Source organism: Oxyura jamaicensis, chromosome Z (genome assembly GCF_011077185.1).
Source record: "Oxyura jamaicensis isolate SHBP4307 breed ruddy duck chromosome Z, BPBGC_Ojam_1.0, whole genome shotgun sequence".
In the NCBI taxonomy this organism is placed as follows: Eukaryota; Metazoa; Chordata; class Aves; order Anseriformes; family Anatidae; genus Oxyura; species Oxyura jamaicensis.
Window position 1 is genome coordinate 61,533,522 of NC_048926.1, and position 16,653 is coordinate 61,550,174.

Sequence of the window (16,653 nt, forward strand, 5' to 3'; positions counted from 1 at the left end):
ATGCTGGTATGGGTTTTTGATTCACCTAAGCTGGAAGTGGTAGAGCAAATTTTAAAACCTGGACTTACAAAAAGAAGGCTTTGCTCCAGTAATTCAGATCAGGTTAGCATCAACACTTGTTAAAAATTATAATGTGGGACTAGCTTGCTGTCTATGCTGAACATAAACTTCCTACCAGCAGTCAAAACAAAGTTGTATGAATGCAGTGATCTTTGTTGCAGTTTGCACACTAGGTTACTTAAACTTGTCTTCCAGATTATTCTCAAAATGCAGAAAGTTTTTTATTTCAGTTCTGCTATCAATAGCTTTTAAGTTGTTTTGTAAACTCTGTTTTCATGTACTAGATCCAAACTTCGCAGTAGTCAGCAGGTGTTCACAGATGGCTTTTCAGGAGAGCAGTGGATGAAGCCAAAACAAACACAAAAGCCATACAATCATTCTGAGATGTCTGAAGTGTTAAAAATAAAGGTAGGTGGTTTCTTAGGCAAACATATGTATTTGGACTATTTAAGACCAATGTCTTTGTTCATAAGTGTTCCTCCTTGGAACTGTAGTACTGAATTTTATCACCATGGCATGCAAAATCAGAACATTAAAATAAAATTCTAGGGGGTTTTTCAGATTGTTTGCTTGGTACTGACATTAGAGGTGGTGGGTATCAGGTGGTAGTTGTGTTATGTCAGTTTTAGCTGATAAATAGGGATTGTCAACAAATGATTTTTGATGCTGCCATTTAAAGTCTTCCTTCTACTACCTTTTGGACATAATAGCAGAGTCAGAACTTGAGGGGCAACGGCAGAAAGCAGTATCAAGAAACTCCCACACAAAAGAAGAGAACAAATGGAGTCCACAGTCAACCAACGAAGCAAAACCACACCTTGGTAAGAAAAACCTAGTAGCTATCTCATTAACAAGTTCCAGTAGTGCTTAAGAAATTTACAGGTAGAAGTCCTGCCGAGAGAAAGTGCTTATTGCTTGAAAGTATATTTGAACAAAATATTTGGTATGTGTCTGTAGGAGTATGACATTTCTTACATTAGAGCATGCAGATCTATAGACAGTGCATCCTTCCTGGAACCAAGGCTTAAAGTTTGCATTTTGGAACCAAGGGTTATTGTTGAAAATAGCAGCCACGTTGGCAGACAGTCTTCTGCAGCTTTCTACGCTCCAGCCTACTACAGGATGCCATAATAAGTCAACATAGGACATGTCTGACATGTTTATGTTTTGTAAACAGAGTTTTGTTGTACAACAATTAGATACAAAGTATTAATGCTTATGTGTTAATGCTTATTATCTACCTCCACAAAAGCAAACCAATGAGATACAGACTTGTATTGATCTCGTATATTTTTTAATTAAATACTGGAATTACACCTTATAAATTGTAGCCATGGCATTCTTGGTTTATTACCTTTTCCTTGCACTAACTATTCCTTGCACTAACTAAATCCTTGTCCCCAAAGTTTTGCTGGTTGGGAAAAGGCTCACTGAGATAACCTGTTTTACATCATTTTGATTTTTTTTTCCCCACTATTCTTTAAGGGTCTCTCAGTGTGTATTGTTGCCTTTTGTGCAGCATTGAGCTGCATGCACTGTTCTCCATGCAGCTCAGCTTGCTTTAATTTTTCTAGATTACTGGCTTTAAGCTAGATTCTTCTCATTCTGGCTCGCAGTTACTACCTTGTTTCTGTTTTTCACGTAAAAGTGCAGCAAATGTAACTACTTTTGTCCTGTAAAATTCTTTTCATAGCAAGAAACGGTTAACTGCTTTTAGGTCTGCAAGTAGAAGAATGAAAAGCCAAGGAATTGACTGGCCAGAAATTTGGCTGTGTAGAAAAACGTGTAATAATGGAAATCTGTAGGATCTTGATGGAAACAAATGGATCTGTTAATACTCTCCTGTGCAGGTTCTTTACAGACTTTGCTAAACACTTCTGTGGTGTTTTATTTGCATTTTCATGATTGCCAGTCCTTTGAAGTTTAAACACTTCATGTCCCAGTGATAACATTTTAATGGCGTTTGGAGTCCTGAGACTCTTAATCTGCATAGTGCAAAGGGCAATAATTTTCTCTGTATTTGTGTTCGTAGAGCAGCATACCTAAGGCTAATTCTTCTCCCTGGAGAATTCTAATTTTGCATCTCTAATACATGCTAATCTAAGCGGCGGTAGCTGCCTGCTTGCAAATACACACACCTTGCATTTTGGGAAAAGCAGATTGAAGAACAGGCTTATGCATATGCAACTTCGAGTCCATACCATCATGCTGCAAGACCTTTCAGGCTTACAGTATTTAGAAAACAGTCTTTTTCGTTTCCTAAAAGCTTGCATTTTAAGAATGATTGGTCAATTGCTACAAGATTGCAGTGCTTCTGAAAGACTTGTGGATTTGATGCATACTAAAGTAATGAATTCGTCCTGAATTGTAAGTAAAACAATTCATACAGGAGGTGTATCAAATCAAATAAATCAAATATAGCAATCACACCTCTTAGCTGACACTTAAGCTATACTCCAAGAAAGGGATTTTTTTTTAAATTAAGCGTATTATGTGTTTTTTCTCTTAACCAGAAATGGGAAAAAAAGCTTAATCCAAGAAGACTTCAAGATAACTTTGAAACAGGCAAGTATACTCTGAATTTCCATCTAAAGTCATAGAATCATAGAACTATTTTAGTGTGGGAAAGACACAAAGACCCTTAAGATCATTGCATCCAACCGTAATCAGACATTGACAAGTCTACCACTAAACCATGACCATAAGCACCACATGCACGCCTCTTAAATACCTCCAGAGATCACAGAATCACTGAATTGTAGGGGTTGGAAGGGACCTCAAGAGATCATGGGGTCCAACCCACCTGGCAAAGCAGGTTCCCTAGAGCAGTTTGCCCAGGTACGCGTCCAGACGGACCTTGAATATCTCTGGAGAAGGAGACTCCTCAACCTCCATGGGCAGCCTGTTCCAGTGGAGATTTATGCACTGAAGTCATGTATTAAAAGCTGAAAGCACCTGACTAACGATGGTTGCGGTTCCTTCCTTGTATGTCAATCTACCAAGTGCTATAAAGCCATATTTTTTCTAAGGAAATCTGAGTTCCTCTTTATTTGGTTAACTTAACATGATGCAATCATGTTGATTTTACAATTCTTGTAATTAGTTGTGAAAATTCTGAGATTACGTTGTGGTGCTGGGTGAAAAGTACCTAAAGGCTGGTTTAGGAAAGTAGCATCTCAGTTGACAGAATGCTGTTAATTAAGTGTTGATTGAAGGCTTTCTGTCCTGCTAACAATAAGCTGCAGTCAATACAGGGCTGTGCTGGAGTGCTTACACGGTGCTTTACTTCCTGCTCAGAAAATAGGGCCACATTTCTTTCCTTCTCATCATGATATAAATTGCAAAGCAATAACGTGTGGGTAAAACTGGCTATTGAAAGTGCCCCCAAATTGCTGTGACTTTAAGATTTGTTCTATCCACTAGATGACTTCTAAGTATGGCTGTTAGATTTACCTTTTTCTGTTTGTGACCATGGAAACAGATGTTTTCATAAAAATTAAATGTGCATTTCAGTTATGGCCTTGTATTGTCATTGATTCTTTCACTGATAACTAGACATCTAAAATTTGTTCCACTTTTTTTTTTTTTTTAATCTTTAAACAGATGCAGCGTATGAGATGTGTTGTTCCAGTGAAGACCCGCTGGCAGAAAACGTAGAGGGGCACTCTGTGGCATGCAATGGCAATTACAAATTTGCTTTCTCATCAAGAGCTTTCTTGAGTTTCAAGTTTGACCATGATGCCATAATGAAATGTTTTGACCCCTAACAGCAAATCTGTTATGAACAAAGATCAGATTTGCCTATAGCAATTGTGGGGGGTTTCTTATCCAGCCTTACTCTTTCTCAGGAGTTTTTTTTTGTTGTTGTTGTTTTTTGATTTGATTATTTGTTTCTAAATGCAATGCAGGGACTGACTGGTGGTTTGGAAGGGTTTGTTCTCTTCACAGTACGGAAGTGGCATAGTCAAGTGTTGCACTTTAAATGCAGTATAGCCTTTGTCCACAAAAGTACCTTTCCAGTGTTCAGTTAACTTGTTCCTAGCTGTGCATTAGAGGGCATTCTTTTTTCCTCATTTTTTTTAACTTGCTGTGTGTTTTTTAGATTGTCATTGACATTGACTTTTTTGTACTGTTGGATTATACCAGCTTGCTAAACTTTTAACTGCTCTGATATAAATTATTGGACTTGTTAGTCATTATTTTATAGTACATTGCAATATTATGACAGTGGCAATGAAGCTGATTCTCAGAGGACTCCTTTCTCTGTCCCAGTAATTTTGAAACCATAAGTTGCACATTTCAAACCTAGCCTCAGCCTGTCATCCTTTTTTTCCTGGTGGCTTGCCACAATATCTTCCCTCGCACTGAAAGTCAATTTCTGTTGGCTGGCAATCAGTAGTACTTGAGTCAAATTTATAGCATGACTTCTTCTGTACCTAATCTGCCTCTGTCTCCTGTAAGGATACACAAACTGGGTAGAACTTAGCCTTTCAAAGTGTCTAGCTTCAACTCATGCACTGTCCCCAGCTGGGTGAAAAGAAGTTGAAAAGTTTCGTGTTATCCCAGTTGTAGCTGCTTTCAAAAAGAAAAGCTCAAACTTCGTTTGTGGGAAGTTACTCATGTAGAATTTATGCTGAATGTAAAGAAGCCTCTGTAGACCTTGCCAGGAGGAAAGCAGGTGCATGGATAATAGAATCATTGTGTGACACTAAAAGGCTTAATCAGGCTTGCAATAACTATTCTAAGGATGTCCAGTATTGTATTCTGTGCCGTTGTCCTCAGTTCTCTTGTGTAGTGTGTGCTCTGTATATAGTTGTATTGAATTGCACTTGCAGTTAGCATTTAAATGATGTAGCCTCAGTCTTTTGGAGCTACAATGCTTACTTAGTAAAAATATCTGAAGAAAAATAAAACCATAACAGTGGAGGTGATGAACTGTTAACTGTTACATCACCGTCATGATTCAAGTTAGGGTGTTTCAAACACAAGCTTTGCAGTTGAGAGAAATGCACTGAACTCACTTGTTACAGCAGCTTGTGGTGCCAAGCATATTGTCCCAGATTTAAGAATTGATTCTTCTCTAAAATAAAGGTGAGCAATTGGTAACTTCCTAGTTGAATGAACTAGGCCTTCCTCTCTCGTTCAGAGTGTATGCTCGTGCACTGAGTCTTATGCAACTCATGTGGCATCCAAAAACACAATCCTGGTCTTCCTTCAACTTCCCTACTTCATCTATTACCTAGTGGTTTTCCGCAGAAATAGCTTTAGAACTATCTTCTGGTTTGTTTACCTGCCTGACACCAGGTGATTTGGGACTCTAATGCTGTAATGCTTTTGGCAGTAGGAACCCTGGACTTCTGTATGAGCTAACAGGAGAAACAGACCGCAGCATTTCCTCCTTCTGGAGGACAAGAGTCCTGAGGGCCTTGTCTTTCAAGACCAAATCATGAAATAACTCCATCTAGCTTTGTCTCACCTTGTTAAAAAAAATAAAAAAATAAAAAATCCAAAGGCTGTAGAAAGCAGTAAATGGGTAAATAGCAGTAATTGAGAAGGTGGGATAATGCTGGAGGATGTTATGTTACTCAGCTTCAGGTGAAAAATAACCTTTAGTTACTTTTCTAGTGCAAATAGTTGATTTCCCAGCAAAAGTGCCTTTACTCACAGTGAGGCAGAAGTTTGTATTCATATCATGAGGCTGCTACTGCCTGCGGAGTTAGCAAGACTCTCCTAAGGCATGACTCAATATCAGGCTGTGGGAATCTTTAATAAGTAGGTTGACTTAAAAAATATATATATATATTAAAAATAATAAAAAAATAGTTATTTCTTCTAGTGCTCTGTGAAATAAGGGGAATGCTGATGAAACAGTGAACTTTTGTTGTCACAGACAGAGGGAAGTCTTTAAAATGAAGCAAGCATGTCCTACAAGCAGGAGATGCTGGCTGCTCTCTGTGTTCACTGGTTCATTGTTGTCTTAGTGAAAGCTTGGTGCAGTGTAAGAGAAGCTGGTTGCTTTGTTAAGGAGCCCAAAGTGGGGCTTATTCATGTCATGATCTTAGTAAATCTAGCCTTAATGTGAGTTGCGGATAAATGTGATAAATATGCAATAACTTTTACTTCCTTGTATAAGGGTACTGTTCCTTGTAGCAGCATTGCTTTTCTGCTTCCTCAGTAAGGTTGCTAAAACAACAAGAGTGTGGCAGCATGTGGCCTACCCTATGGTTTCCATCATGCCCCGCACTGTGATCACTTTGGATTGTTTACTATTACTAGTTAGTGTTCTTATTTTGCCATCATTTTATAATTAAGTATATTTTCAAGTTTAGAAGTATACAGTTTACATTAGTTTCTGTAAAACAGTGAAGAAATTACAAGTAAGGTATAGATTTCAGTGAGTTTTTATTTCCTGGGAACTAGACACAGAAAAATGCTAACTTGTTTGCATGTCAGACTCAAGCTCATGTCAAGATACTTGAAAATTAAACATTACTCAATTTATGCTTAGGGCTAAAGCAATTCAGAATGCTTGCCTAGAGGGGGTTATTCAGAGTATGTTTGGTCACTCAGTGTTCTTAAAATTAAAGAAAACATGGAACTAACCAAACTTTTAGCAAAAAAATAAAAATAAAAATATGGGGTACTGGGAATGAAGCTAGTACTAGTTTGCAGTTTCTAGTACGACATAAATTCCATGTTTATTGTGAAATTTGTACCATCTCTCCTTTGGAGAGTGGTTTGAAGTTAGAGTGAAGAGTGATCTGCCTAATTGAATTAATTATGTTCCGTGCTAAAATACTAACTTCAACTCCTTGATGCACATGCATGCTTTTTAAAGTACCTGTGTCTTGTGTAGTTTGAAGTCAGGAAACAGCAGTGTTGAGAAGAGGGTAAATAGCTTTATTTACTGCACAATTGAAGTATTTCTTTTTTATACAATGTAAATTTCTTAGACCAAACTTGCATAAATAGTTTGTAATAGAGTTTTGGGCCTAGTCATTGTTTCAGGCTTCTGTTCTGTGCTCCAATCTTCCTGATTTGATTTAGTGAATTGAGAACAATGCTTACTGTGTTTTTTTTCCTTCACCTACTTGCAGCTGTAATTTATGGAAGAATTACTTTTAAAAACAAGGCAGGATCCGGGTCTGGCTGTTCCTAACAGACTTGCTCTCAGATTTGAAATTATTTTTTCCAACCCTTACTTACTGTAGTAGGTTTGCTTTTAACGATTTGCAGTATATAGCAGCACTCGTATCATTCTGGTGTAAAGAGCAAGAGTCTACATTAAGAATCCAAGCTCCAGTACCCTGTGGTACAAAATGGTCTTGCTGCTCCACGGGTGACTGGCTTTTCCAGTTGTTGGGTCAGTGAGCCATTTAATTCTCAGCTACCTGTTTTCTGTTTATTTTTTACAAATTCTGAGCAACAGAACTTTTTTCTTTTTTTTTTCCCCAGAGATAAAGTCAGGTGCCTTCATCTTTTACATTAGGAAGTTAAACTGTAAACTTGTTCAGAAGCTCAAGACTATTGAGAGCTCGTAGAATAGCCTCTCTTGTTGATTTAAAAGCAGTTTATTTACAGGAATTTGAGCTTGCACTGTTACTGTTAAAGAGTCTGGTGCTTATACATGACTTCATACTAATTTCAGATTGCTTTTCTTATTACAATATGTCAGCTTTTGAAGCAACCGAAATTATTTAAGATGTGGTAAATTTCTACTAAATGAAGGTGCTTTAACAGTAAATAAGGCTTGGCAGTGTCACTACTCTTGCATAGTAGGTTTCTGTCCTTATGCATTTATAGCAATAGTCTGGTTCAAGAATGAAAGAAGTAGGCTAAATGCTCGTACTTGCACTGTTCTTCATACTGTACATAAGCACTGATAGATGCAGTAGTACTTGTGCTGTGTGTGCATTTCACTGTTTCAAGTAGGTTGTGGACTTAAAAGCAAGACAACTTTCATAGCAATTACGTTGGCCATATTCAAAATCATGCAAGATAAAACGTCCTGGATTAGTCAGAGTACATTAAAAATAAATGCTTGGGTTGTAACATGTCTTTTCATTGGAAGTGTTAGGTTAAACAAGACCAACTGTACAGGTTCCACGTTACAGGAACGCCTATCTTCAGACAGCTTTCAGCTGTGGAATGCTGGGAAGGAAGTGTAGGAGTCTTCAATTCATCCTTCAGGACTCTGGGGGGTGGGGGGGAGCATGTTTTTCTGTAATCCTCAGGAGTTTTGAGGGTACAGAATGCTTACAGTTGAAAAGGTCCACCCTGAAATTTGTGGAAAATACTGATGAGTATTTTGTCATTCTTAAGCATTTACATTGTTTAGCAGAAGAGGCTAGCTTTTGATTTGTTCAGTGCCCTGAAGAAAGTGATTACATCCCGCGGGGTGTAAATCATTGTAAAACAAGGCATTGATAGCTTTTTAAGAATATAGATTCTAGAGACTCAATTCTCTATTACACACCTCTCACTGAGAAAAATTTACTTTGCAAGGTTTTTTAAGCATGTTTGAGTAAAATTTTTAAACTAAGGAGATGAACCATTTATTCTTACTGTTGGGTACGTATTTTTGTTATGCAGGAAAAGTTTGTAAAATTGCATGAATAGGAGCTCTCAGCAAGTAACTTCTCAAGACTATACTTAAAACAGGATCCTTAAGTAACTTTACCATGTCTGCATGGCATTGCAGTATGTGGAAGCAGTACTTCAACTGTGAGGAGCAGTCTAGCTGGGTTTGCAAGGCACTTTAACGTGAAAAACAAACAAAACAAAACAGACCCCACAGAGCTAGGTGGGGTTTTGTTCGATAATTTTGGCATAATGCTGAATCCTTGTACGTGTTCTAGGACCTAGGCTGACTCAGGAATTGCTGCCCAAAGAAAACTTTTCTGTGCAGCATTGCATGCCTTGCAGAAAAACAGGGAGCCAGTGTTTTATTATATGGCTCATGCATGATGGGTTATGTCTTCCTCCTCTTTGTTCTAAGCTCAATGACTTAATCTGTTTTCCTCGCTGGTATGTAAATGGCATATCAGTGCTAAGTGTAAAGTACTTACAGCTAGTTGTGAGTTGAACTGATGTAAAGTTACAGATTTTATTCAATTCCCATTATGTTGTCTTGAAGAGGGTTTGTATCAGTCAGCTCTTCAATTTTAGCAAATAAAATCTGTAACTACCTGTAACAAATGTTGTATCGATGATTGTGATTTAACTGTTCTTCAATGATTTGGAAACTGAAGCACACCAGTTAAAAGGCTATGACTAAATTGACAGTTTCTTCTATAATGTAATTTTTCTCTAAAATTAAATGATTTTATGTATAAACTTAAGTATGAATATGAGCGTTACTGATTAATGTGAATTGTAGAACCTGTGCTGTTTATTCCTTCCCTGTAGAATGTTTAAACTAATATTGCCTTAAACAAATTAGCAGCACTGACCCTTTCTACGTGCCAGTTAAAAGCATTATAATTTCTGGAACTATTTCTAAAGGTGGACGAGGGGCACATCAAACACAAGAGGTAGCAAAAATGTTTTTAAAGTGTTAGATATACTGAAGAAAGGAAGCACATGAATTTCAATCACTGCTTTTAAAGTATTTATGAAGTAGAGTATTTTTTGGTTCATATAATTTGTCATTAAAAGGACTGGACGTGTAGAAGAGGTTGCATATGTGCCCTTCCATTTCTGTAAAATGTTCCTTGAAGTAGGAAGCTCGTGGCAAGTACCGTAAGATCAGATCTCCGGTGAGCTCTTTCAGACTTTTCACATCCTCATTATGGGAACACTCCTGACTGTCATACATCTCCCTTGGTCACCTTATCTCAGGGAAGGTGACTGCGGTACCTCCTCGCAGAACCCCTGAACAGCAAGGTGACACAGTATGGTAAAGCAACCCCCAAGGAAAAGAAACAGCATTAGAAATTTATTCAGAATATAAGAACATTTGTAAAATAAGTATCATAAATGTCTCTGTATAAATAAATGCAGTTTTTACAATTCTATATCAAATAAACACAAAATAGCTATTTTACAGCGGCTAGGAGACTAAAAAGCAGCAACGCATTTAAAGCTAATTCAGTACGGTGAGAAGGATCTAAAATTACAATGTATGGTACAGTATTAAATGAGGTTCCAAATGAGAAAGTCCTAATAGAAACAGAAGAACAATACTGACATTAATGCAAACTTACATGTGCTTTGCAATAGCTAACAGTACATTCAAGCTGGTGAAGATTTATATGTTTAATTAAAAGAAAGTACTTCGTTCTGAACACACTGAAATACAAAATTTCATGCATTCTGGCAATTTAGAAAGTAAAAAAGACACCCTAAGATTAATCAATGGAGTGAACAACTTTGGTGGTTCTTGCCAAGAGAATCTGTTTTTCTTGGTATGCACGGTTATTACTTCTGCAACAGTTAAGTGAGCGAAGTTGCTGTGACTCAAGGTGATTTGCATCAGTGGTGTACAGGTAATACACGTCTGGCTCTAGGCTGGTGTACTTGTGTTTCCGACAGGTACGTAACAGGAATTTGTGTTTTGGTGTTTAGTCTCAGGATTGGTGACATTTCAACCAGTACATGGGAACTACAGCCAGTGGTGATATGAAACAGTTCCCACCACACCAGTAGAGCTTCCGCCACTTTCCCATTGGCCTTTTCTGGCATGCCAACAAATAAAGGTTATGGGGAGGGTCGTTGCTTGCTCAGGCGAAGTAATTTTTGTTTTGGCAAGTCATAGCTACTGCTGGGGCAGTGTGACTCCAGTCTTTTTTTCTATGTGTGAGTCCTATGGGAAGAAAGGGAAAGTGACTTATGTGTGGTTATTGTTTATAAATCATGCTAGAACACTTTTGGAGCACAGCAGGCATGGGACAGACATGGAGAATGTAGTAAAAGAACACTCAGTTGTGCAGAACCAGCAAATCATGAGGCCTTAGAAAGACACTGAGGGACACTGCAACTTATTATGCATCTAATCAAGGGGCATTTTATGCTTTCCTAATGCACATCTTTTATAGATAAAGCATTTGAACCGAAACCTCTCTTTAAGTTTTACTGTGTTTTGTGACCTTAACAGTTTCTTCAGGTACCATGGAATAGAAAAAAATGGAGCCTGAGGAAAGGCGGTGTAAGAGAAGTTTCTAGCTGTCTTAAGTGACAGGTATTTCACAGTGACAGTGTGAGACGAGCTCAAGTAGATGGGTACTCTACATACAAGAAGACAGAAGTGTAAGTGCACTTCTGCCACAGGAAAAGGTCCAGTGCTCTTCAGAACTTCTTCAGAGACAAGTGTGATCAGCTTACCACTGAAACACGGCAGAAACTCACATTCCTGTTGGTGAGAAACTTGTTGACCAAGAAGGGAAACACCATGGACATTTAGCAAAACCAGAGTGACAATAAGAAATCAATGTATTTATTCCCTCGACAGTAGGGTCTCAAAAATTTCCATTTGCATTATAAATTAAGTACAATTCACTTGACAAAGACTGACCGAAATCAACCCCAAGGCATCACCACCAACTTAATTTTGAAATCAGCGTTGTTTTAATGTGCTATTGCAATCAGTCACGTATGATGCTGGCTTTGTAGCTGATGTGTCAGACTCTAGAATAAAGTATGAAATAATTAGTACCCTACGGAAAGAAGAAAATGGCAGCAACAGTAGAACGGAATAGAAGTTTTCTTCAACATGCTTTTGGAATTTCCTGGTCTTACGTGTCAGTAAGTGAAATAAGACGTCAGCAATAAAATGGAGAAGTCATGAACACAAACTGCCTCAGGGCCAGTTGTAACCAGCCGCTGACAACAATGCCATATTCTGAACACAAATTCTCACAACTGTTTTGGCTGCCTGGCCTTAACCTCTACTAGACAGAACCAGTTCAAGTCCTCTAAAAATACTTTGTTTGTACTAGAAATTGTAGGACTAAATGAGAGACATTATCATAATTCTAAATACACTATAATAAAACTTGAGATGCAACTCAGCAGGTAAAGCAAAAACAATAGACAGCTCCTCAAGTCGGATTCACTGGAGAGAACACAGCTTGAAAAATGCAAAATGGAGGCGTAACAGCAACAGGCTAACAAAGTTAATGGACTCCAGTTTGGCTAAACTAGAACCAGACTTAAACATGGAAACTGTGTTACGCACTCAGTCAAGAACTAACATCGGTCTGAAACAGGTACTAGGGCAGTCTCCCGTCTGCTCCCTAGAGAAACCAACCCGATCCCCATGCTTCACGTAACATTCATTGCCATAATAGGCCAGTATTTTTCCATTCATTCACTTTGATAACACATTAACATGATGTGACTCAAACAAAACAACAGTAAAACTAAGAAGTTAATCTTACAAAGCTGTATGAAGACATCATTCACATTCTGCTTGTGGCTGCATATCCATACACCTACACATTTATAGTTTTGTGCATATTTATTCAATACTAAACAGGTACATTCCTAGTAAGTACCTTTTTTGGTCACAGGTATAAAAAGATGACATTCTACTTTGTGTCTGTAGAAGGATGTACTAAAGGCTCTATAGGTAACAGAGATGGCTCAGCCTCTTAAAGAAAACCTTGGCTATAATGTACTGACAAGATAACTCAATTTTCACAAAATAACCGCAAACACCATGCAATATAAATACCAGGAGATGGCCTGTGATTTCTTAACCACCCTTGGCACAGACTGTCTACCTGGCATGGTAAAACTTATAGCCTTTAGTCCTCTCGCAGACGACTCCTAGGAAATGTACCATCATTTGAAGAGAGCTGCAATTAGTTGATCAGTTTTGTTTTGTTTTCCCTCCCCACATCAACAGCAGTTTTCCTACCTGATCTGCACTGGGAGCAACAGTACTGAAGCCATGGTGCAAAGAGCAAACCAGCCTGCTGGCTCCTTGCTCTGCAGCTGCCTGTCCAGGTCGTCACCCCCAGCAGCGAGTTCAGAGGCTGCAATACACAGCCGTGTGCAGAGGGACTCGGGAATCAGAAAAACTCAAATTATCTCCGACCTGCCCAAACTAAAATCTATTAACATGAAACATTTTGTTATGTGACACTGTCATCCGTAGGACGTAAAATGGAGAAGAACATGTATAAGTATAGACATAATGACAGACAATGTACATAATCATAGCACGATAATTCAGGCACTGCCATTTTACATTATTAAACAGTCCTTAGTTAATGTTTATATTATCCCCATAACTCCTGGCTGGACAGCTGAGATCTAAGAGACGGTGCTAAACTGTGTTGACAGTCAGATATTCTAGCATACAAGCAACCTAAAAGCCAGCCTCCAAAAGAAAGAAATTTGTAATGGCACTACGCATCTTTGAAAAAGATGCACTTAAAGTGAAGTTTCATTGGTGTGTGGTCTTGAGTTCTCTTCTTCTAGTAAAGCTATTCTTTGTTTCAGCATCCTTACTTGTGTTTCATGTCTCTCCACCATGGCCATCATTTGCGATTCGAGTTTCTTCAGCTTATTTTGATGCTTTTTCTTTGCTTTTTCGTAAGCTGCTACCAAGTTGCTGTTAGAAATAAAATACAAGGTCATTCAAAAAAGCTTGCTCACAGCAAGTGAAAACAAAACAAAGCCTAACCTAAAAAAAACAACACCCTACCACCTTCAGGGAACTACAGAATTTGATACTGATCCTCTTCCTAAAAGTGATGTAGCCTTAAAACTCATTTGATCCCAACCTCACTGATCCAGATCTGGATCTGCTAACCTCTGTATCTTTTTTGGTTGAGCACACACTCTTACCAGTTACTGAAAACACTTAAACATGGTCCAAAGTGCTGGCTAACAGCTGCTTGCGATGGCTGCGCAGAGCACAGTTTGAGACTCAGTGTGCTTCACATTAAACATGTAATGCTTTACAGAAGGACTCTTCTGTGGCCAGGATCTGCTTACAAAAACCCAGCACCGAGTAAACAGGCACATTTAAAAACTACCAATATATCTATGGCATCATGTGCTAATTTGTCAGCTGCTAAGTATCCTGTATGCCTCCACCTTGATTCAGCAGGGAAGCTTGAGCTGGGTGCTCTTCCTTATCGGAAGGGCCTTCTCTACTAAGTGTGATTTGCTAATGAAAATCACACTGTGAACTTGCAGGAAAGGCAGGTACAGTCCATCATGGTCTCAGTTCAGCCAGACCTGCTGACTAAGCCGCATAAGTGTGACTATTGAAGTAAGTTTATTAATAAGGAGACCGGAACCAGAGAAAAAGGAGCAAATTTAAACATAATAACAAATTCATAAATCTGACTAAATGGAAGAATTTAGTTTTTTGTTTGTTTTAATGATAATATACTTACTAGTAACTCGGTTAAGATTAACCTGTTTATTTTCCCCACTCTGCTTTTAGCTATATGTAGTTTTCAGCATCCTACAGGGAGGTTTATATCTCCCCCACGTCTAACCTTTAGGATTCAACTTGAGTGAATGCAAGCATCTAGAAACTGGGCATTATGGCAGGGGGAAGAGTACACTGTGTTGTGAGAACATGGCAAAAAAAATCAATGGTGCATCCATCTGCTGGTAGATCCTTTACCTGTTTGCCCTCTTCAGGTCATTGACAAACTCTGCAGACTGCTGATGTCTGATTTCACTGCTCTTTGTGAGTCTCTCCAAGGCGCTCACTAGCTCTTGCACTCTAGCTTTCAGTTTCTTCTCCCTGGATCAGGAGAAAAAGAGAGAGAAAACTCCTTTCAAAACAGAAATAACACTTCAGCTTACAAAAGCATGAGTGGTAATCAAGTTTCTTCCTATGTTATATTTACAGGCTGAAAATATCTTCTTTAATACTACCTAGACAATGCAGGAGGTAGTTCTTCTGTTAAAAGTATCAAAGACTGATTTTATAGAAGTCACCATTTTAGAATATAAGCTCAGAGGTGCAGCAGGCAAAAGAGCTTCTCTGTTGGATCATGTCCCTCTGTGTGCCAAATCACACTAACAAGTAATCACAAAGATATATTTTTATCTAAGTATGCCTGGAACATGACACCTTCTATGTCTTGAATGAGGTAACAAAGGAAACAATGAAGAGAAATCAAGCATGATGGTAATCACATAGGAGTTGTAATAAAAATTAGAAGAATTACCCTAAAATGTAATTTACTGAATCTCTTTTCATTTAGAAACTACTACAGATGGAGAGCAATCCCAATGATTTCAGTTACGATCTCCAATTTACCCAAGAAATCTAAACTACACTCCATATTACAGTAGATCAATGGGTTCTTCAGGATCCAGCAAGTCCATATGGCAGTAGGAAACAGAGAAGGATGAGAACAAGAGAGGGGAGAATGGACAGAAAAGGGCAAGCACAAGAAATATAAACCAGAGCACAGGCGTCTTCTTCTATCAGCTACTCTCTTACAAATAAACTACAGCAGCAACATTTAAAATATCAATACAATATAATTAATTACCATCACTTAAAATACCTACAAATTACTAACTGAAAACTAATTATAAGAAGTGTGCCAAAATGGAAGTAAAATACAAAATGTCCCATCTCTACAAGCAAAAGAAAGCAGTGCGGACGTGTGGGGTTTGAGCCTGCTGTAAAAACTCCCCAGGGCAGGTGGGATGAGGCAGGAGCTTCCTCCCGCGGAGCTCCCTGAAGCAGAGCGGACGTCTGGCTGCCCACACACACTTCTGCACAGACCTGCGACCTCCCCGCCTCTTCCCCTGGGTGCTGGTGCAGAGACCAAGAAGCCTTTCTTGTCCTCAGGGTGTAGGCAGCCCAGAGAAAAGCTCGGATTAAAAAGGGGAAAAAAAAAAGTGTGGGGGGAGAGGGGGAAGGGAGGGGAACGACAATGAATGATGAGTGACAGAGAGCTGGGGTCAACTGTGAGAAAAGCTAGATTTTGTAACGCCAAACCTTACACTTGGGAACTTCGCGTGTAAGGAGACATCCACCTGTGCTTTGCTGCCCTGAACGCTTTGCAGCGATTTGCTTTCCCCCCGTTTTTGTTGTGCTGTTGCTCAACGAGTAAACTGGATTTAATCTCGGCAACACGGCAGCCACAGGCTCCCGCGTGAGCATCGTGAGCCTCGTGGGAACGGGACGGGAAGTTACAACACCACGGCACTGCACCGATGGCGGCCGCTTTGAGAACCCCGGAGGCTCCTCGGGGCGCTGCTGGGGAGCGCTCTGGCGTGCGGACACCTCGCTGCTGGAGCACGTCCCAGCGCTGGGTGGGAGTCCAGCAGCCTCCCTCCCTCCTGTGCCAGCTGCCCCGCAGCACACCAAGCCCGGGCCCCGCTCGGCAGCCCGCGGTGCCGAGGCTGGCCGTGCCGTGGCAGCCTTGCAGCGGGAGACACGGGCACAGCACGAGGAGAGGCACGCAGCACCGCCTCCGCTCCGACAACAGAGGGGCTTTGACACACAACGCCGGGGAAATACCGGCCGGATTAAAGAGAGGCCTTGTTGGTGAAGAACCATCAATATTATTTGCACGTCCTTTGCCCGAAGTAACACGTGCAATTTTCAAATTACTCCATCTTTTTCCTCGGGGGTTAAAAGCTCACCGCCTCCCACCTCAAGTA

General features: G+C 39.5%; 2 protein-coding genes across 5 annotated transcripts in view; one reads left to right on the forward strand and one right to left on the reverse strand.

Annotated features, from left to right (window-relative positions):
* The window catches only part of DCP2 (decapping mRNA 2), a 22,044-nt gene extending 12,643 nt beyond the window's left edge, over positions 1–9,401 (forward strand). The window contains exons 8-11 of one of the 2 annotated variants that reach the window (XM_035310947.1): positions 345–468; positions 771–881; positions 2,574–2,625; positions 3,664–9,401. In XM_035310947.1, coding sequence (XP_035166838.1) covers positions 345–468; positions 771–881; positions 2,574–2,625; positions 3,664–3,827 — 451 coding nt within the window. In that variant the 3' untranslated portion in view covers positions 3,828–9,401. The remainder of the gene's footprint in view (positions 1–344; positions 469–770; positions 882–2,573; positions 2,626–3,663) is intronic. The other variant, XM_035310948.1, reaches the window with a different exon arrangement.
* A 574-nt stretch (positions 9,402–9,975) lies between these two features.
* Positions 9,976–16,653, reverse strand: part of MCC (MCC regulator of WNT signaling pathway) — a 171,516-nt gene continuing 164,838 nt past the window's right edge. For all 3 annotated transcript variants that reach the window (XM_035310944.1, XM_035310945.1, XM_035310946.1), the window contains 2 exons: positions 14,648–14,770; positions 9,976–13,618 (listed from right to left, as the gene is read on the reverse strand). In XM_035310944.1, coding sequence (XP_035166835.1) covers positions 13,438–13,618; positions 14,648–14,770 — 304 coding nt within the window. In that variant the 3' untranslated portion in view covers positions 9,976–13,437. The remainder of the gene's footprint in view (positions 13,619–14,647; positions 14,771–16,653) is intronic.